We start from the raw sequence: 23,538 nt of genomic DNA on the forward strand, positions 1-23,538 counted from the left end.
TAAGGAACATAGTAGTTATTCACCTCAAACGAAGACAGGCAGCTAGGCGTTAAGATGATCGTCCGTGAAGTCCTATTCAAGTAAACTTAGTGCAACTATACAATTTAGTCTTCGTCTTAAGCTATGCAACAGTTGGTGTTTACCCTTGATTGTTCTAACACCTGAAGATAACATATTTCAATTTTTTATGCTTTTTTATTTAATTTAGGATCATGTTATATCAGTTGCATGTGTATGTTACCGATATAAGTTTATATAAAAGTTCGTAAGGCGTATTTGAACATATTCGTATGATAGCTTACGCATACAAGCCATGAATCATTACTTAACTACTACTACAGAGGAATTTTCTTCCTGTTTTCAAAAGGGAGCCAGGATTGCATTAGCTTTGCATTTTTGGTATAGAAAACGCGGGCTAATCTCCTACCTAAGCAATGCATAGCTAAAACAATCACAGATTACAACGGTTTGCTTGTTAGTCTTTGAATTCTTAATGGTTCTTGTGATATCGTATTTTGTTCTGACTGGCTATTTTTATTGTTTCGGTTTGACAACACTCATTGAAAAATCGTTCTATCAACGTCATACTACCAAACATCTTATGGGAAGCGGCTGTAACGAGGTTCAAAAGCAATTTCTTCGATTTCAAAAAAAAATTCCGAGAAATTAAAGGCATATGTTGAAAAAAAAAAACAAAACAAAATAAAACAAAAAGCAACCACAACCAATAAAAGACAGAACCCTTAAAGAAAAACAAAAACCTTGTCTAATACTCACAACTCATTCTAGTTTTAGTAGATTATTGGAACTTAGAATAACCTATTCATGTTAAACTCCAAACCAGTATTGCGTTGTAGAAGGATCCGAAGAGGAACAGCGGTGATTTGTATTTATCGCTCCGGAACGATACCGTCCAAAATTATTTTCGTTGTCAATTGCTCCTAGTGACCCATCAAAATCGCATTCGTTTTCCTTGCTTTTGAAACTGTTCACGAACCAAGCACCATTAAGATCCATTCTTGTGTAGGCGGTGCAATCAGAACAGTTAATTCCACGGATGTTAATGTACTCAAACAGTTTGCAATCTCCACCCCAGTCACCGAATATGTCATGACCTGCCAGAACTGCGCGTGCGTAGTCCGTATACTGCAGGCCATCTGCAGGTAAGTTGCATGTTACTCTCAGATATGTGGAGTGATTTGAGAGAGACTGCATATGTGATAAGGAAAGGCGGTAAGAGTTCCATTCCGGTTCATTGTTATTGTCATTCACAGGGAAATCCGTGCCAAACCCCTTATCCTTGTATGTGGCCTTATTGGCGATGGAGAACGACTGTATGAGTGCCCATACAAAGCCAGGTTCTGACTGCAAGTCACAGTAAACAGAGAACGGTTTATCGGCTGAATCAAAAATATCGTATTTTCCTGATTGTGAGGCTCCGTTGTTAGCGATGTCTTTGCAGTTTCTTGGATGTGTAGTCTGACCACAACGCTTACCAGTGTATTTGTAAGAACAGGTGCAATTAAACCTGGGGCTGTGATTGTCACAAATCTCCTGACATACTCCCCCGTTGAGGCAGGGATTCTGGCTGCAGCATCTATTAACGCAGCGATGTATCCCTGGAATGTAGCTTCCTCCACCCTAATTGAAAATGAACCTTTTTTCCTTAAACTATTTCTTGATTAAAGTAAAGTCCGGCGATGCAGGTGTTAAGAAATAAATTTAGGGGGGGGGGGGGGTTTGAGGGACGTACAAAAAAGAATTAGCCGTGCGTATATCAAGTTAGGGATGCACGCGGGAACTAAGTTTTAAGAGCACGAGAGAAGCGTAAGAGTTGCCTGAGTGCTCTTCACACTTCCCAAGTGCATCAAAAACTCGATACGCGCACAGCTAAAGCGTGAACAAATTTCATTATAACATAGCATGCAGACACAAGTTGTGCTCGAAAAAAAAGAGTTTGTTACAACTTTGTCCCATTTACCAGGTAATCGCGTTCTACCCGAAAACTATGAATAAATGACAGGGTAAAAACGACCAAGAAATATTTCGAGACCAAATCTTTATTCAAAGAATTGTAAATTTTCTGCTCCAAAGCAAAAACGAACGAATTTCTTGCATGCACGAGGGATCAATCGGGCTTGAATCGTTGTTTACTAGAATTCAAGGCCAGAAAATTGCATATATTTGTGTTGGAGATTTTGAGAATTCTGAAATTATACGGTTTTAAAATAAAAATCTGCTAATGAACAATAATTTTAGGATATATCAACACTTAAAACTGGTATCAACCGTTCAAAAAACGAAGCAATAGCCTATAAATTTATCGCATTTACGAGACACCTGTGATAGATTTACGCTGTTTGAAATGCCGCTGTTAACTTGAACTTACTACCCGAAAATTGCTTAGCTTTGAACCACAAATTCTGAAAATCGTTCGATTTCGAGAACAAAATCTTCGATTGAACAAAACTTTGGTACATATCAACGCTTTAAAATAATATTTTCCGTTCTAATGAAGAGTTCTCAGCGTGGCAGAGCCTCAGTTGAAGTCTGAAGACTTAGTTCTGTTTTCAGCCATAATTCTCATCGCGTTTGTGAATAAAGTGTTGTCAACTCCGAAACCAATTACGTCGCTCGAAGAGCTACACGCTCATTGTGTTTCTCGAAACGAGTTTTATTCAGCATTTTTTGTTTTCATTTTGAGATACAAAGGTCTATCTCAGTTGGGATAAAACGGAAAAACAATCTTCAGTGATAGTATTGAATTCTCGCGGCTAAACAAGACGGGACTTTTAGCCGAAGTGAAACTGCACACTTCATGTTATGGATGCACGGACGTGCACTAAATATACATTAAGTACTTTGTTATATATTAAGACTTTCCCTTAAACAATCATATGGCAAAAACATGCTGTTGTATTCGGCGCGTGGGCAACAACTGCGCAATTGTATCCCGGTCGGAATACATTTGAATTTGATCAGGGGCACGTGACCAAGAATTAACCTATCACAGTCTCGTTCTGTTGAGGAAAAGTCTAGGTATATAACATGGATTCTTATTACAGTAGCTTCCTTAAGATATAGGTAGGCCTTGCACGTGCGCTATGTTGTAAAAAAGGCAATTCTATCAACAACTAACGATTCTATCTCTCACCTTCACCGTGTAGCTTCTCACTAAATCATAATAATTTCCTCCTTGACTCCATTTCATCGCCGCTGGCTCCATGTCTTTGTTAGCGTTGTTGAGCTCACAGTTATTTTCTTTGGACAGAGGGAAATAATTCATGGATACACACAGGCAGTCATCTTTGCACATCATGTGACACTGAGTGGCGCTGTGGACTGTCAATCTTTGAAACACGTGACCTTCAAGAATGTGATTATATACGACATCCTCATCGATAACAAACTTGAAGTTTTGACAATTTATTGTTGGCTGCGCCCCTTCGGTGTGAGTGGGCTGAGATACCAACAACATCGCATGTAGATGGCGAAGAACACTCATGGTGGACCTACTAAACGTACAAATGAGATGGATATCTTCATTCTATAATTATACCGAGGCATTTAAAATTTAGTTAGTAGCAGGCGGAGTCTACTAAGAAAAAAAGGCAAAAAATCGTGAATAGGTACGTGATCGTACTATGGTGTAAACGCGACTTGACCTCAGGTTACGATCAAGATCTTAATAAGCGCCTTAAAAGTTGTCTCTTCTTTTGACGCGAACGTGATTACGTAATGCTTATTGAGAATGGGGCCATCTTTCTCCAGGATCGAATATCTCGGTGACAGATTAAATAACTTATATTGAAAATTAGCCGAGGTTGAAATGATAATCTGAGGTACAGTGTGCATGGCGCACTAGATATATTTTGCTGTGTCGATAGTAGAAAAAAGTAACTTTAAACTTATCGAATAGGCCATGCCGCGTGAGTTTCATTTTATTCAATCAACGGAGTAGAAACAGGTTGCATGTTGTCTCGCTTCAGTAGTTCAGTAACAAACTTTCGGTTTTAACTGAGTACCATCTCTCTGCACTTACCTCAAAATGTCGATTCGTTTTATGGCTTCAGTAAAATCCTTTGAGAAAGGTTTGCAGGCGAACAGATGTTGTTGAAACTTTATGTATGTCCGGTAATATCGATGCACCTTTATACTTGAAAAATAATAGAAAAACACAATAATGAATCAATTAAGATCATTGGCTCTGTTTACGATGTTATCTAGAAGACACCCGAAACAAACAATGGATACGATATTGCAATACTATTGACACAGAGTGCTTCACAACTAAAAATTTGCATCTAATAACTGAAATCCGTCACATTTACAGCGGTGATCAAAATCTGATTTCCCTTTTTAAATGTCGGGATCTTTTAACATTTTTTATGTCAAAAGACCCCAACTTTTCTGGAAAAGTCAACGCAGTGTCCCTCTCAACATTAGCTTTCTTTCGGCTCATATTAACAATGTTTGTTTTCTGAAGTCATTAACCACACACGAGGACCACCACAGCAAGCCATAAAAAAACAATGTTGGTGGAACAAAGGTTGTTTATTGCCATCCACCGTTTCCTAAATGAGTAGAAATGAGAGCTGTCCAACATCAAATTGTAGAAACAATTCAAACTACCAGTGACTTCCTGAGCTTAAACGTACCGCAAAAACACTTATTGATACAGACAACAATAACTAAGACAGCAGTAGTGGCGTAAGTTCAGAAAGACATAACTGAAACTAAAACTGCCGTCAAACCGTCGCACAGCTGGTTTGCATGCTTAATGAAAAAACGAAACTGTGTGATAATCGCGATCATTTTTCTCCGTTACAAATTTATTCTTCGCAGAGTATCCATAACCAAAGCAATCTTTCTTCGATATCGAGTTCGTTTTCATTCAAATTATATTTTTTCTCGTCCGACCCCATCAGACTCAGTGAGTCAATACGTATTTCATCATTTGACCGGCAGGACCACGACAAAAAAGATTCTACAGTAAAATTGTTTCCTGTATTTATTCGAGTCTTATTAGAAGTAATGTTCTTGGAAAATGTGGCAGAATCATGCAACTGCATGGCGAAAGGCTATTCGGGAGTTTAAGATGTCAGTACGGCGACGTGTGGTAAAACGTTCCTGGAGAAAACCTTATTTATTTTCTTTTAAGTTTCTCACCAATAGCTCGATGCGTTAACTGTTTCTGTTTTGCTGAAGTTGACGTGTGGCGCCGTATGAGGCAGTAAACACATGCAGCCATTTTTGAAATTCTAATTAAAGGCAGAAATTCATTTTTTAATCGATGTCTTCCTCGGCGTTGCCGTCCTGACTGCTTAAGGTCCCTTTTGTTCTGTATGGGACGGCTAAGAAATGTACAAAGTTTTAAAACGCACGTGTTTCGCTATTGTTTTTCTTGTTATGGAGAGCGCCCATGTTTTTTAGAGTGCGTTGCGTTACATAATTATTAAAAATAGAACGAAGAAGTTTCTAGAACATTCAGTCATGATGACTAAGCGAGAACTTTAAGGAGAACCTTCTAGAACCGTGACTCAGCATATTTTTGTTATGATGTAATCATAGTGTAATGTTTCTAAAAATAACAATATTACAGATCTCTAGAACATTCTAGAACTTTTCCGAAAGATATATAAGGAGTCACGCTAGCTTAAAGAAAAAAAGGCCTTTTAGTGAGCTATAACTGCTGTTGCGAAGAGCCTAGAGGAGCGAGAGCCAGACAGAGTTGTTTACTGGAATTGAAAGCCGTGTGGAAGGCTACGTGAGAGAAAGAATTACGGACGTCGACAGTTTGTTAAAGATTTTCAAGAGAACTGTGAGTTGTGCGGTAGTGCACTGAGATTTAAGTGATATTATTTGTAATGGGCTCTAAGTTATAGGGATACTGATTGTATTAGCATTTATATCGCTCCGTAGATAAGTGAAAAAGATAGTTATTGTATTGGTTGTCGATATCGCTTCGTAGTTATTACGTTGGTTAATAAAATAGTTGAGTTGTACGAGTTGTATCTTTCTGGCGGTTTGGAAAATACCGTAACATTCTCACTAGATCTTATGTTGCACTTCGTCCTCGTTTCCGTCGCCGTCGTGGTTTTTTTATAAGGGACCATAAGATCCGACGACGGCGAGGTCGTGAACTGGGGGGAATGGGGAGAGGTCGAAAAATAACATTAAGAATACTCATGGAAGGCGCAGTCTGTTCCATAACAGGCTTTTGGTTTATAAGTGAAAATATAGTAATTTCCAACCTCGTGATCGATACATTCTATCAAGAGAGCACAATCACATAATAACTCAGTGGAACAGTACACTTCTTGAAAACTATGCCCGTGCGATAAATTTAAAGGAAGTGCATTACTCGATTGCTTTGGTTTTATAGACGGAGCAATAAAGCCCATTTGTCGACCCGATGAAAATCAGGGGGTCGTTTATAATAGACATAACGAGTGCATAGTCTCAAGTGCCACTCTGTTGTCTTATCTAATGGTATGATAACCAACATGTACGGCCCAGTATGTAATTGATTTAATCTAATTCGTTGCTCTTCCTTTTTCTTTTTTTTTCTTGAGGTTGAGATTTTAAACTGTACACCCTACCCTCAGCTAACTAAAACACTAATTTTTTTCCTCTTTAAGAGGGTTCCTCACGATCTGGGGCGGCATGGCTTCTCTACAACAAGAGAACCAATGGCCGCGTATGGTGACTCCGCCTATCTCCTGCGTGTCCACCTCCATGTTCCCTTAAAGAGGTGCCAAAATAGCACCACAAATAGAGTTGTACAACAAAGAGTCCAAAAGTTTGTTATACAATGTAAGATTTTAGGTATAAAAACAAACAACAACGTCAAATATAAACTTGCCTGATAAATGATTTAAATGCTGAAACAAGCATTCATAGCAAAATCAAAGATATTATGAATGTATTTATGCAAACTTAAGCCGAGTTAATCTTATTTTTCTGAGGTAAACATCTGCTAAAAACTTTGCATCTGCTCAAGTTGCTGCTTAGTTTGTTCCACCAATACTTTTAGTATATCCTGATGATGTTTTCTTGGTTGATCTTCCTGTTTACCCTCAACTTCAACTCGTTGCTTTTGCAGCTGCAATTCTCCTTCTTTCCACTTCTGAACGTGATCATTTTTTTCACGCAAATATGCAATTGTGTCACCTCCACTTCTACAACTTTTTTTGCTTTGGTTTCACTTCCTCCTCCTCTTCATTTCGCTGCCTTTTCTGAGTTCTTCTCAGGTTTTCTATAGCCTCTGTTTCTCATTTCCGCTGCTTTTTCGTTTTCAGTTGTATGATCGTTTTCTACGGTGTCTTCAGCTGCAGCTGCGACTATTTATTCCAGAGCCTTTTCCAACTCACTCAAATGACATTCACACTTGCCTCTCTTCGTCTTTCATCTTTGTTTTAAATTTTCGCTCAGCAGTATGTATCTTTCTCTAACAGCACGCCTTCTGACTTTGAATCGGGGAAGCTTGAGGCCGTTCAGATTGTTTGCAATCTTTTCCCTGATTTTGCCTTTAGAAATGCTTCCTTTTTTGTACTTAAAGGGTTCAAGTTCTAGAATTTCTTGACACAAGCAGTTGTCATGTCCCTTGGTCCACTCCCTGTTTGATCTGAAAAACCACAATAATATCTAGCTTCAGCAATTTTTTCCTTAAACAAACTCGGGTAAATTATCTAGATTAGATTTCCTGGTTGAGTTTTAATATTCATTAACAATATGAACTGAAAACAACTTGCTGAACTGTCTTATTTGAACTCGTCTCCATTTAGGCCTATTTCAGTCACGAACTTTTGAAGCTGTTTAGAGGGAGAAAGAAACTTCGGTCAGTTTTCGCCTTAAAATGAGTTCTAGAACCATTTACTTTTGTCACAAGTTTGGAAAAATGTTGACAGTTCATCATATATTGAAAATATACGATAAGTTACTTATGTTTACTTACTTACGTTTTCGACAAAAGACAAACACTTCGTTTTGACGTCGCAGACAACACAGTTACGGCGGGAAACTTAGCGCGCCGGCTACCGGAAATGCGCAGGCAAATAATTTAAACTTCCGCTCGCCGTCGTAGACATCCGTCGTCGTCCCTAAAGTCCTTATTTGCGGATCGGTTCACGTCAACCTGTCGAGCCCTACGTTTATTAAGGTTTTCAGCCAATTCAGACTTTCATCTTCTATTTCGCCATTATTGATGCGTGACATGTCAACGTTGCGTGCGTTTGAACTGGATACCAAATAATTCTGTGCATTTTAATCGGCCACCCACACATGTACAATGTAATTTAGTTTAATTCAACCCACAATTCCTCCGATCGCTCTGACGAAGGGCTAATGCTCGAAACGTCAGCTTTTTTAGCCTTTATGGTGGCTAATTTACGTTTTCAACTCAATTGTTAACTCTAAATTACCTGTTATACTCTCCCACCGACGCAGCACCACAGTTTCCTCAGAAACTTACCCCCTTTATTCATGTACAATGTAGCCATTCAGAATATGGAGTTACCGTGTTTTTAGACCGAAATCTGGCAGCTCTTCTTCAATAGAGAACAATGCGAGTCAGAATAGGATTACGATTGTGCATGTTCACCCCCGAGTTAATTAGTCTTTTGGTTACATTAACAGCAAACTGGTGTATGATTGTAGATGTCACTCATAGAAGTTAAAAAATTACAAAAGATTTTATTAGGGTTTGTGCAGAATTTCGACATTGGTTTAGCTAAGACGGCAGTTTGAATCTCTCCTCTTGTCTATTTCCCGAGAGTGTATGTCATACAACACCTTCTTTTATCACGGGGTGTTTTTACCAACACACAAAACAGGAACAAATTACACTTGAAGAAATCCCAGGAGGGCGATCAGTGAGCAATGTCGTAAAAGGATATCAGTGAGCAATGTCGTAAAATGGCGTAAAATATCAATGACCGTCAATCTTAACTTGCACCAACTTCAGTCAATACATATCAACGAAAGTCTTCATTAAAAGTGCTCTACCAGAGAACACATGTCCCCGAGTTGATTTGATCCAAGCAATACAAACGACTGATTGTCTCAGTTGCTTTCAAGACTACAATTACTATAGAAATTCATGGTCATTATTACATTGTCACCGCTAAAATGCAAAAATGAAATGCGAGTCGAAGTTAAAAGGTTTCGTTCCAATGATTACTAGAACGTTGAATTAAGCTTTGAAAACGAGAACTATCTCAGATACATAGAGATGATCCCTTGGAAAGTGCGTGCGAACGATTTTTATTCACGGGTTGCGATAAACCATAAAAAAAAAAAAAACCAGTGAGCGCAACGAACAAAAAAGTTTTTTGATGAATCGCGTTTTCCATGATATGAAGTTTTTATTTCATTCATACTTAGATTTTTTCTCACTGAACAAAAAATTTCAAAGATTGGAAGTAAACGACTTTTAAACGAAGAATGTGAAAAAGACGATTTTATCGAGCTTTTGACTTTTAAATTGTAAGCGTATTATCTATGGAACACATGAATAGTGAAAGTCAAAGTAAAAGTGTTTGTGGAAAGACCGCCTAAAAACGCAAAATTCAACTATTAAAATATGGATGCTGAGTATTTAAGGTTGCCCTCTTTTGATAAAGAGTCAGTGTAACTATCTGAAATGTTAAACGTTTAGTTCAAGTTCAACCCCTAAGGTGGATCACACTTGAAAGCATACATATGATGTCATTGTTTGTTCTTAGCCTTGCTCCAATGGTTTCTCAGAGTCGTATTTTGTTGGCTGAGTTTCCTTTTTTAAGAAGAAAATGAATCCACAAAAAGTTACACGTCATATTTAGCTCCAAACCAGTGCTGGGTTGTGGAAGCAGTTGAGAACAAGCAACTGTGATCCTGATTTATATCGTTGCAGCTATACTCTCCGAAATTGTCTTCCTTGTTGATGAGTCCTCCTGGTCTTCTATCAAATTTAAATCCCCTCTCAATGCTATTGTAACTCCATATGTGCCAGGATGCCTCCTCTGACATTTCCAATGTTTTCCTTGCTCTTCAATATCACTAAAAGCAATTAAACTGGAAGAGACCAGAAACAATGAAAAGAGCTCGCCATGATTTGTTTTTCATCAAGAAAAATCAACACTTACAGCTGGGTGTCAAAACTTGTTGTCTCCACAATTAGAAGGGTAAAAATGTTTAATTATCTTCGGAAGAGTAATCACAAACAAATCAAGTAATTTCACAACAAGTAGCGGTAGACACCAGCGACAGACAAAGAAGATCGCCAATACCTTTTAATCTTTCAACTGTCTTTCATTCAGAAAAATAGATACTTACAACTGGGTGTCAAAACTCCTTTTCTCTCTATTGAAAGGAATGAAATAAACCACAGTTTCCTTGGTTTCCATAGAGGAATTGACTTTGTTACAGTTAAAAGATGCAGTTAAAAAATTAACATGAATTATGAATGATGGTCGATCCGGCTCCAGCTCTGTATTTTTGGCTGAGCTCTTTGTAAAGGGATCGACAAAAGCAAAGGTTCAAAAACTGAGAAACAGTCCAATTGGAAATTACCTCACTCAACCCTCCTTACTTTTGTATCTGCCGCCTTTGATGATATTTCAATTGGGTTTCTTTTAAGTTATTCGTACATTAAAGGAGCTGAATGTTTGCAATGACTTTTTAAAAAAGTATTAGTATGCAAAGAGAAAAATAGAAAACAATTTAAGGATACGATGCAGAAACACTAAAATTTAGTTTACACCACGCACAAAACTAATGTCCCTGGTTGGCACAGTGTCATTTCTCAAAAAGCGCTTCATCTTCATCCCTTGAGCCTCCATCATGCTGTTTAATATGGACAAGTTTCGCTCATAGCATAATTCTTCAAAATTTGCCCAACAAAGCGACGTTTACTGCCTAGTTGGATCATTAAAATCGTGTCTTTGTCTGCGGACAAATTTCACCCATTTTCCTCTCACAGTCGGGATCGTTCGGGAACTGAAACATTCTATGCCCGGTGCCGGAACGATCTATTCTGACAGTTTTGCTGGTCAGAGCCGGGGCACCAGCGACACAATATCGCCCTCGTTGTCGCGTATCTCTCATACTATTCGCCATACTGAATTCGATTTAATGTCACCAAAGTGACGTCAGTGGTTTTTGGTCAAATGGTACTTGGGCTACGCAATTCGAATACCATTTTTGAGGGGAAAATGGCATAACTTTAAAAGCTTTCAAAATTGTCAATTTTATCATAAAACGTTTCAAACTTCGGAAACGTAGATTTCAAATAACTACAGTATACCTTCATGGTCACTTGGATTTGTATTTAATAATGTATTGACAGTGCGTCCAACAGTGTAATGTCGCTGTAAATCCACAAGCTTAAAGTAAAAGTTTGGAATGCGACTTTGAAAAAGACGAACACAAGTTCGTAACATTACGATGAGCAACAATCGTTCACATCTAATATGATAATATAATAAGATGATGTCTCACATTATGTACAACAATACATGGTGCTTCTCTTGACAAACACCTGCTCCAACTACTATACCTACTTCATCTCCTACATTTTGAACATTTCAAAAATTGTTTCATGAACAAATGTGTAATGTTTTAATGTAAGCAGTGATCCTAACGAAGCACTTAAGTACCTTAGTCTTTATGAAAGAGAGGCTGTTGAGGGCTTCTCACAGTTATGTATCGAGTCCCTAATATTAAAATCAAGTAAAGCTGTACATATTTATCACTTAGGAGAAATTAATAACATCTCCCTGCCACTAAGTAAATACCATTTCTCCTCACTGTACGGATTTTTTAAAGCAAAATCAAGAAACCTGAACTTAAAGCTTGGTTTTACTAATGATCAAACTAACGAAGCCAAAGCTAATTTTCAATTATCAGTAAATAGAAAACGGTTGATTGACCGAGTCAAGAAAATGTCGCCCTACGACGACAAAACATGTCATAATTAGATTAATAGCATACGGAGGTATTTAAACATCTCTGAATCTAAACACAAGTATTTCAACTTACGCTTAGTCACTTGCTTGAAAAGAATTTGCATAAATCAACTAATGGTGAGCCCTGAATGCGTTTTCATGCACGAATATGAAAAAAGCCAATTTTATCGACCTTTGACTTTTAGGATGTAAGTGTACTATCTATTGAACATTACATGAAAAGATGAAAATGCAGGTAAAAAGTGTTTGTAGAGAGGCCACCTACTTACTTCAACTATTGAAATGTAGACGCTGTGTACCTAAGGTTGCTTATGACGTCGCTCTTGTGCACGTCTGCATTCTACTGTAATAAAGAGTCGGTGTAACTATCTGAAATATTAAACATTTAGTTCAAGTTCAACTCCTAATTGGACCAAACTTGGAGGCACATGATGTCATTGTTAGTTCTTAGCCTTGCTCCGATGTTTTCTTGCATTCAGTTGGCTGTGTTTCCTTTTCTGAGAAAGGAAATGAATTTGCAAAAAGTCACACGTCACATTTAGCTCCAAACCAATGCTGCGTTGTAGAAGTAGGAGAAAACAAGCAGCGGTGATCCGGATTTATATACAGGTTGTGAAATTTTCCGAAATTTTTTTCATCGGGGACTCCACCTGGTTTTCCATCTAATTCACATCCGAATCGTGTGCTTCTGTAACTCCTTATGTGCCAGGACACATTTTCCTGCTGTTTTGTCAGGGCGGTGCAATTAGAACAAGAGTTTCCCCGGATATTAACATATTCGTACATCTGGCAGGTGTCCCAGGTACCAAAAATGTTATGACCTGCCAGCTTAGCGCGTGCGTAGTCCGTATACTGCAGACCATCCGTAGGAAAGTTACAAGTTGCTCTCAAATGTGTGGAGTAAATAGCAAGAGACTGCATCTGTGATAAGGATAGTCGGAACTCGCTCCAATTAACTTCCCCCTCTCTAATATCAATCTCAAAGTTTTTGCCAAACTCTGCATAATTGAAGGCATTTCTCTTGGACAAGGATAACGATTGTATTAACGTCCATACAAAGCCAGGTTCAGACTGCAAGTCACAGTAAACAGAAAACCGTTCATTGTCTGAATTATAGATGTCGTATTTTCCTGATGTCGAGGCACCGTTCTTAGCTACGTCTTTGCAGCTTCTCGGATGTTTTTTCTTCTCACACCGCTGACCAGAGTATGTGATAGGACAGGTACAGTTAAACCTGATGCTGTGAGCGTCACAAATCTCTTGACATACACCTCCATTGAGACAAGGATTGGTGCGGCAGCATCTGTCGATGCAATGATGCTTCTCTGGTGTGTATTTGTCTCTACCCTACAGCAACATTCGAAGGATTTTTTAGCTCAGCATGCTCATCGAATTGGGTTAGCATGTGCGCTTTAGCAACCGGCGACAAATCTCACCGGAAACGGATCGAATCGATAACAAACAGTGCGAGCAAAGTAATTCGAAGTTTTTGTAATTAGATCAGTCTCAAAAGGGGCTTTCCTAAATGAAAATTTTGACTGAAGCCGGTTGGTGAGAAAGAGAGGGCATTTTTATCATTAAACCACTTTTCAAATCCTTCGACCAGGTACATGGTGAACTCTTCCTCTTGACAACAGATACAAAGTGAGTCGTTTTCGACTTCAAAGATGTAAAGATTTCTTTGTGCAAATTTATGACAGTGGACTTCTATCATCCTGCTGACTCCTGAGATGTATCTACAAGGCAACAGAAGAGATCGGTTTTCGAGTTATTTTACCACAAATGTCTCTTTCTCTCTAAATAAAAATAACAAAGTAATACCTGAGGGTATGTAAATTGATGAAACAGCATTCAGGCGATTAAATAAATGTGATGATGCCCCTTCCTATAGATATCAAATCCTATACAAACAAACTTAATGCAACGATGCAATTCAGTCCTCGTCTTAAGCTATGCAACTTAGTTGAATAGTAACTAAGACCCTAGTTGGTCTTTACCCTTGGTTGTTCTAACTCCAGAAGATAACATATTTCAATTTTTTTAGGCTTTTTAATTTAATTTCGAACCATGTTATGTTATATTATATTGTGTATGTTACAGATATAAGTTTTTTTAAGGTTCCTAGGGCGTATTTGAACATATTCGCATTTTAGCTTAAATATACTAGCCATGAATTATTTTTAAACTACTATCACAGTGCAATTTTGTTCTTGTTTTATGCTTCAAAAGGGAGCCAGGATTGCATTAGCTTCGCATTTTTGGTATACAAAGCTCGGGCTACCTAAGCAATGCAAAGCTAAAAAAAATCACAGATTACTACGGTTTGCTTGTTAGTCTTTGAATTCTGAATGTTCCCGTGATATCATATTTTGTTCTGATTGGCTGTCTTTATTGTTTCGGTTTGACGGTAACAGTGACGGAAGTGGAACGGTAACGAGATTCAAATCAATTTCTTCGATTTCAAAACAGACAATTTTCTAGAAACCAAATGCCTTTTGGGAAAAAAAGAAACAAAACAAAGCAAAACAAAAGCAACCACAACCAGAAAAGGTCAGAATCCTTAAAGAAAACAAAAACCTTATCTAATACTCACAACTCATTCTAGCTTTAGTAGATTATTGGAACTTAGAATAACCTATTCATGTCTAACCCCAAACCAGTATTGCGTTGAAGAAGAATCCGAAGAGGAGCAGCGGTGATTCCTATTTATCACTCCAGAATGATACCGTCCAAAATTATTTGCGTTGTCAACGGCTCCTACAGATCCATCAAAGTCGCATTCTTTCTCCTTGCTTTTCAAACTGTTAACGAACTAAGCACCATTAAGATTCATTCTTGTGTAGGCGGTGCAATCAGAACAGTTAATACGACGGATGTTAATATACTTAAACAGTTTGCAACCTCCACCTCAGTCACCGAATATGTAATGACCTGCCAGAACAGCGCGTGCATGTTACTCTCAGATGTGTGAAGTGGTTTGAGAGAGACTGCATAAGTGATAAGGAAAAGCGGTAACAGTTCCAGTCCGGTTCATTGCTATTGTCATTCACGGGGAAATCCGTGCCAAACCCCTTATCCTTATATGTGGCCTCATTGGCAAAGGATAACGACTGTATCAATGCCCATACAAAGCCAGGTTATGACTGCAAGTCATAGTAAACAGAAAACGGTTTATTGGCTGCATCAAAAACATCGTATTTTCCTGATTGCGAGGCCCCGTTGTTAGCTGTGCAGCTTCTTGGATGTGTAATCTGACCACAACGCTTACCAGTGTATTTGTAAGAACAGGTACAGTTAAACCCGGGGCTGTGATTGTCACAAATCTCCTAACATACTCCCCCATTGAGGCAGGGATTCTGACTACAGCATCTATTAACGTCGCGATGTTCTCTGGAATGTAGCTTCCTCACCCTAATTGAAAATGAACTTTTTTTCTTAAACTATTTTTTGATTAAAGTAAAGTCCAGCGGTGCAGTTATCCATAAGTGAATTTGAGGGGGGGGGGGGGTACACGCACAGCTAAAGTATGAACTGAAAAAATTTCCATATAACATAGCATGGAGACACAAGTTGTGCTCGATAAAATAGAGTTTATTACAACTTTGTCCGATTTACCAGGAAATCATGTTCTACCCGAAAACTATGAATAAATGAAAAGGTAAAAAACGACCAAGAAATATTTCCAGACCAAATCTTTATTCAAAGAATTGAACATTTTCTGCTCAGAGGCAAAAAACGAACGAATTTCTTGCATTTACGAGAGCGCGTAGTAGATTCAATATGCTTGAATCGTTGCTTACTAGAATTCAAGGCCAGAAATTGCGTAGGTTTATGTTGAAGACTTTGAAAATTCTGAAATAATTGTAAGGTTTTTAAAATTAAAATCCGCTATTTAACAATACTTTTAGGATATATATGAACCCTCAAAACTGATATCAACTATTCAAAAAGCTGAGCAAAAACTTACAAATCTCTCGCATCTACGAGACACTTGTGATAGATTTACGCTGCTTGAATTGTTGTTTACCAAAATTTGCAACCTGAATATTGTTTAACTTTGAGTTAAAAATTCTGAAAATTGTACGATTTCAAAACAAAATCTTTTGTTGAACAAAACTTTGGGTACATAACAACGCTTCAAAATAATATTTTCCGTGGTAACGAAGAGTCCCCAGCGTCGCAAAGCCTCAGTTGAAGTCAGAATACTCAGTTCTGTTTTCAGCCATAATTCCCATCGCGTTTGTGAATAAAGTATTGTCAACTCCGAAACTAATTTCGTCGCTTGAAGGGAAAAAGAAATGCTCATTGTTTCTCGAAACCAGTCTTATTCAGCATATTTTGTTTTCATTTTGAGCTACAAAGGTCTTTCTAAATAGGGATAGAACGGAAAGATAGTCTTAACTGATAGTTTTGAATTCTCGCCGCTAAACTCGACAGGACTTTTAGCAGAAGTGATAGTGCACAAGTCATGTTATGAATGCACAGACGTGCACTATTTTTAGAGAATAATGTATGGGCGCGCGTGGATATGAAATGTCGAGTTGAACACTCAAAAAGCGACCTTGTATTATTTTGTTTATCATATAAAAACAATAGCGCATTAGTGACGAGAAAAGCTGACGTCAATAATGAAAGAAAAAGTTGTAAATTGAAGAATCGACAATCGTACAGTGCGTTGGCGCTAAGGCTCAAGATGGAAAAATGCTTTGAATCATGATTAAAAAAACAACAATGGGCGGAGTTTTAAATTTACAAAATTCTCATTTATTGACTTTTTATTTACCGACAGAAGAAGTCTTTCAAGTAAACAGCCAAAATCGGCCTGTGACAAATCTTCCAGTTGTCAATTTCCGTTCTCAGCCACGACAAAGGCCATTACCAAAGTCACTGAATACGTAACTTTGGGTTTTTCTATTCATATGTTGGTTTTCTTTCCCTTCTAGGAAAGTTTGAACGTCACTCCCTGTAAGCGATACGAAATTTTTAAATGTTTAGCCGCCATAATCCGACAAAGTTCCGCGGACAAACTATCTTGTATTGAGAATGTTGAAGGCTTTGCCGTTCATTTATCAACCTGGCCGAGTGGCGCGAAAGGCGAGTGAGGTGTCAGCAGCTGATTGGCGTTATCAAACACACGTGAAAAAATATCGTATTTTTTAAAGGGTGTTGTTACGGCTTTTGTCAGAGCTGCAGATCCTTGTATAACATCGTAGTTTCTATGATAAATAATGATTTTTACCATGGTAGCTCCCTTAGGATATAAGTAGGCCTTGTGCGCGCGCTATGTTGTGATAGAAATGTAAGTAACAAAAAAATAAATAGGGCAACTCTATCAACAGCAAACGATCCTATCTCTCTCCTTCACCGTGCAGCTTCTCACCAAATCATAATCATTTCCTTCATATCATTGCGGCTTTTTCTGCGTCTTTGTTAGCGTTGTTGAGCTCACAGTTATTTTCTTTGAACAGAGGGAAATAATTCATGGATACCCACAGGCAGTCATCTTAGCACTTCACGTGACACTGGGTGGCGCTGTGGACTGTCAATCTTTGAAACACGTGACCGTCAAGAATGAGATTATGAATTTTGACAATTTACTGTTGGCTGCGCCTTATTGGTCTGAGTGAGCTAAGATACCAACAACATGGCGCGTAGATAGCGAAGAACACTCATGGTGGACCTTAAAAACCTACAAATTAGTTGGATACCTTAATAATTATACTAAGACATTTAAAAACGAGTTCGTAGCAATCAGAGTACAGGTAGGGGAAAGGCAAAAAATCATGAATAGGTACGTGATCGTACTATGGTGGAACGCGGTGTAAACGGCGCTTAAGACGTTCGGCAAGATCTTAACCAGCGCCTTAAAGTGTTCTCTTCTTTTGAAGCGAAAGCGATTACGTAATGCTTATCGACAAAGGGGCCATCGTTCTCCGGGGTCGAATATCTCGATGACAGGTTAAATATCTGATATAAATAAATTGGCTGAGATAAAATGAGAATCTGAGGTACAGTGTGCATGGCGATCCAGATATATTATGCTGTGTCAATAGTAGAAAAAAGTGACTTTAAACATATCAAATAAGTCACGCCGGATGAGTTTCTCAGAGTCGTATTTTGTTGGCTGAGTTTCCTTTTCTAAAGAAGAAAATGAACCCAAAAAAAATTATAGGTCATATTTAGCTCCAAACCAGTGCTGGGTTGCAGAAGCAGTTAAGGACGAGCAGCGGTGATCTATATCGTTGCAGCCATATTCTCCGAAATTGTTTTCCATGTTGATGAGTCCTCCTGGTCTTCCATCAAATTTACATCCCCTCTCAATGTTATTGTAACTCCTCATGTGCCAGGTGCCTCCTCTGACTTTTTCAATTTTTGGTTTGCCCTTCAATATGGTAAATACTTTCCACCTTTCTATCACTCAAAACAATTAAACTTCATAATAAGAAATGGAAGAGACCAGAAACAATGAAAAGAGTTCACCATGAGTTGTTTTTCATTAAGAAAAATCGATACTTACAGATGGGTGTTAAAACTTGTTGTCTCCACAATTAGAAGGAAAAAAATTGACCACGGTATTTTCTTATGTGTCCAAGGAGGAGTTGAGTGTGATTCAGTTGAAAAGCCCTTTTTTCTTTTAATCCTCCACAGAAGTGTCTTAATATTTAAAAAACATGAGTTTTTCTAACGTTCGTGGGAGGATATACGTCGTAATGTGTCTTTTAATTATCTTTGGAGTGATGATCACAAACAAAACGAATAATTTCACAAAAAGAAGCGGTAGAGACTAGAGACAGGCGAAGGAGATCGCCAATTCCCTTTTAATCTTTAAACTGTCTTTCATTCAGAAAAATAGATACTTACAGCTGGGTGTCAAAACTCGTTGTCTCACTACTGAAAGGAATGAAATAAACCATAGTTTCCTTCATTTCCATAGAGGAATTGACTTTGCTACAGTTAAAAGAGGCAGTTGAAAAATTAACATGAATTATGAATGATGGTCGATCCCGCTCCAGCTCTTTATTTTTGGCTGAGCTCTCTGTAAAGGGGCCTACAAAAGCAAAGGTTCAAAAACAGAGAAAAAAATCCAACTGGAAATTATCTCACTCATCCATACTTTTGTATCCGCCACCTTTGATATTATTTCAACTGGGTTTCTTTTAGGTTATTTGTACATTAAAGGAGCTGAATGTTTGGAATGACTTTTCTAAGCAGTATTAGTATGCAAAGAGAAAAAATAGAAAAACAATTTAAGGAAACGGTACAGAAACACTCAAATTTAGTTTACACCACGCTTGTGGTTGGCACAGTGTCATTTTTCAAAAAGCGCTTCATCTTCATCCCTTGGGCTTCCATCATTCTGTTTAATATGGACAAGTTTCGCTCATAGCATAATTCTTCAAAATTTTCCCAACAAAGCGACGTTTACGGCCAAGGTGGATCGTTAAGATCGGGTCTTTGTCTACGGACAAATTTCACCCATTTTCCTCTAACGGTCGGGATCGTTCGGGAACTGAAACATTCTATGCCTGGTGCCGGAATGATCTATTCTGACAGCTTTGCTGATCAGAGCCGGGGCACCAGCAACACAATATCGCCCTCGTTGCCGCGCATCTTTCATACCATTCGCTATACTGAAATCGATTTTATGTTACCAAAGTGACGTCAGCGGTTTTTTCGCGCAATTCGAATACCATTTTTGAGGGGAAAATGGCATAACTTTGAAAGCTTCCAAAATCGTCAATTTTATCATTGAACGTTTCAAACTTCGGAAACGTAGATTTCAAATAATGAAATTTATAACTAGAATATAACTTCATGGTCACTTGCATTTGTATTTAATAATGTATTGACAGCGCGTCCAACAGTGTAATATCGCCGTAAATCCACAAGCTTTAAGGAAAAGTCTGGAATGATACTATAATAAGATGATGTCTCACATTATGTACAACAATCCTGAATGACCTTTACACTTCACTGGTGCTTCTCTTGACAAACACCTGATCCAACTACTATACCTACTTCATCTCCTACATTTTGAACATTTCAAAAATTGTTTTATGAACAAATGTACAATGTTATAAAGTAAGCAGTGATCTAACGAAGCACTTAAGTCCTTGTGAAAGAAAGGCTGTTGTGAAAGTCCTTAGTCCTTGTGAAAGAAAGGCTGTTGAGGGCTTCTCACAGTTATGCATCGAGTCCTTAATATTAAAATCAAACCAAGCTGTACATATTTATCACTTAGGAGAAATTGCTAACATCCCCCTGCCACTAAGTAAATACCATTTCTCCTCACAGTAAGGATTTTTTAAAGCGAAATCAAGAAACCTACACTTAAAGCTTAGTTTTACTAATGATCAAACTAACGAGGCCGAAGCTAATTTTCAATTATCAGTAAAGAGAAAACGGTTGATTGACCGAGTCAAGAAAATGTCGATTAAATGTAGATTAATAGCATACGGAGGTATTTAAACATCTCTGAATCTAAACACAAGCATTTCAACTTACGATTAGTCACTTTCTCGAAAAGAATTTGCATAAATCAACTAATGGTGATCTCTGAATGCGTTTTCAAAGACGAATACGAAAAAAGGCCAATTTTATCGACCTTTGACTTTTAAGATGTAAGTGTGCTATCTATTGAACATTACATAAGATGAAAGTGCGGGTAAAAAGTGTTTGTACAGAGACCGCCTACTTACTTCAACTATTAAAATATGAGGTTGCTAAGGTTGCTTATGACGTCGCTCTTGTGCATGTCTACATTCTTCTGTGATAAAGGGTCAGTGTAACCATCTGAGATATTAAACGTTTAGTTCAAGTTCAACTCCTAATTGGGCCAAACTTGGAGGCACATGATGTCATTGTTAGTTCTTAGCCTTCCTGAGATGTTCTCTTGCTTTCAGTTGGCTGCGTTTCCTTTTCTGTGAAAGGAAATGAATTCGCAAAAAGTTACACGTCACATTTAGCTCCAAACCAATGCTGCGTTGTAGAAGAAGGAGAAAACGAGCACCGGTGATCCTGACTCATAAAAAGCTTGCTAAATTGTCCGAAATTTTTTTCACCGGGGACTCCACCTGGTTTTTCATCAAATTCACATCCCTCTTCTGTGCTGTTGTAACTCCTTATGTGCCAGGACACATCTTCCTGCTGTTTTGTCAGGGCGGTGCAATCAGAACAATTGATTCCTCGGATATTGACATATTCGTACATCTTGCAGGTGTTCCAGGTACCAAAAATGCCATGACCTGCCAGCTTAGCGCGTGCGTAGTCCGTATACTGCAGACCATCCGTAGAAAAGTTACAAGTTGCTCTCAGATGCGTGGAGTGATTAGCAAGATACTGCATCTGTGATAAGGATAATCGGAACTCGTTCCAATTTACTTCCCCCTCTTCAATATCAATCTCAACGTTTTTGCCAAACCCTGCAGAATGGAAGGCTTTTTTCTTGGAAAAGGAAAACGATTGTATTAACGTCCATACAAAGCCAGGTTCAGACTGCAAGTCACAGTAAACAGAAAACCGTTCATTGTCTGAATTTGAGATGTCGTATTTTCCTGACGTCGAGGCACCGTTCTTAGCTACGTCTTTGCAGCTTCTCGAATGTTTCATCTTCTCACACCGCTGACCAGAGTATGTATTGGGACAGGTACAGTTAAACCTGATGCTGTGAGTGTCACAAATCTCCTGACATACCCCTCCATTGAACAAGGATTGGTGCGGCAGCATCTGTTGATGCAATGATGCTTCTCTGGCGCGTATTTATCTCCACCCTACAGCAACATTCAAAGGATGTTTTAGCTCACCATGCTCATAGAATTGGGTTGGCATGTGCGTTTTAGCAACCATCGACAAATCTCATCGGAAACGAATCAAATCGATAACAAACAGTGCGAGAAAAGTACGTATGCCTACAACACATAGCGGGGCGCCAGAATGGAGATGAAATGTCCATCAAAATTAGATTTGAAATGCAGTAATACAACAATGATTAAGTCAATGATGTCTTTATGAAATTTGTAGTCACATCTATTCTGCCGTTCCCTTCGCATTACAACACGGCCTGTGAGAGAAAAATTTGCGAGGAAGAGAATGAACCCTATCCTCTCTTAGCCAAATCAGCTTGTTTTAGTTTTGTCTTGATCAATCATATCGCAGAATGATCGGTATGCACAAAATTGTCTTTGGCCCGGACTGACATATAATACAACTGTTTTTTAAGGAGTACCGCAAAACTTGATCATGTAGAAATATTTATTTTATTTACGAACTTGAACCTCTTGGGATATTTACTTTATTTAAGAAAGTTCAAAAATAAATGAATAAGGAATTATGGGGCTAACTGAATATGGAATTGAGAAATGATAAGCGAGAATTTCGTATGCGGCTATGCTACTTGGAATATGAAATTATATTTTCATATCTTTTTTTACGTAACAGTAACTTATGACATAGATCCTCTAACTTTTCGCGAAATGTCAGCCATAGAATGATTACGCTGTTGCAATGCAGTCATGACACCAAATTGTCACAAGACTTTTGTAGACCAGCGACCTTTGTTGGAAAACTCCTTACCTGAGTAAAGCGAAACTTTATGCGCTGATAATTACTTTCTCATTATTAATGCATGAATAGGAGAGTTCGAGATCTGTAGTTTATGATAATTATTGTAATTCAAAAAATGTTTTGTTAGCTCGGATTAAAACGGTCAGACGTTTTTGAAAAATTTCTCTTAAAACGTCTTAATCTGCATTGCTTTTTTCAGTGAACGCCGCCCTGTAATTAAGCTTGAGTCAAACAATTTGGCATTTTATAAAGTAATTAGAGCATGTCTTGAAATGAACTATTATTTTTAGGTGAACGAAATGGAAATAACACTAAAACGCTGTTTGTAGGCAGTTAACAAGCCAATAACGGAATATGCATATCTAGCATGAGCTGACTATTTAAGTCACATCTCAGACTTCATTCATTTACTCGTTCTTTCTTCAACTCAATTTGTCGTTGGGCGCACGCAATTTTATGAGCCTTTTATGAAGAAGCGTAGTAAGCTAATAAAACATTAATATTGCTGTAAGGTGGAGACAATTGCATTTCTAAGAAGCATCGATGCAACAACAGATGCTGCCGCACCAATCCTTGTCTCAATGGAAGGGTATGTCGAGAGATTTGGGATACTCAAAGCACCAGGTTTCAATGTACCGGTCTTAACATATACTCTGGTCAGCGGTGTGAGAAGAAGATGCAAAGACATAGCTAAGAACGGTGCCTCGACATTGGGAAAGTACGGCATTTTCGAAAAATAAACGGTTTTCTGCTCACTGTGACTTGCAGTCAGAACCTGGCTTTGTATCGACATTAATACAATCGTTCTCCTTGGGCAAGAAGGTCATTTTTGCGGGGCAAAGGGTTTGGTACCAATTTTGCTGTGACTCAAAGTAACGATGAAATGGAGTGGACATTGTAACGACTATCGAATGGTGTAAATGTCAGGTGTATGAATGAATATGTCAACATCCGAAGAAAAAATTTCTTTAACTGCACCGGCTTGACGATACAGCGATTCCCATAAGTCTTGGCACAACGGGGTTACAGT

At 38.2% G+C, this 23,538-nt stretch overlaps 1 protein-coding gene and 1 pseudogene across 1 annotated transcript; both read right to left on the minus strand.

Moving 5' to 3' along the window:
• On the minus strand, window positions 1–3,505 carry LOC149042950 (uncharacterized). The gene is made up of 2 exons (XM_089213669.1): window positions 3,155–3,505; window positions 1–1,641 (listed from the first exon to the last, which is right to left on the minus strand). The coding sequence occupies exons 1-2, from the start codon at window positions 3,503–3,505 to the stop codon at window positions 829–831; spliced, it is 1,164 nt and encodes a 387-aa protein (XP_089069795.1). The 3' UTR covers window positions 1–828.
• A 10,942-nt stretch (window positions 3,506–14,447) lies between these two features.
• On the minus strand, window positions 14,448–21,155 carry LOC149042951 (uncharacterized; annotated as a pseudogene).
• Window positions 21,156–23,538: the final 2,383 nt, after the last annotated feature.

The sequence above is a fragment of the Pocillopora damicornis genome, chromosome 7 (assembly GCF_964200805.1).
Source record: "Pocillopora damicornis chromosome 7, jaPocDami1.2, whole genome shotgun sequence".
Taxonomy (NCBI): domain Eukaryota; kingdom Metazoa; phylum Cnidaria; class Anthozoa; order Scleractinia; family Pocilloporidae; genus Pocillopora; species Pocillopora damicornis.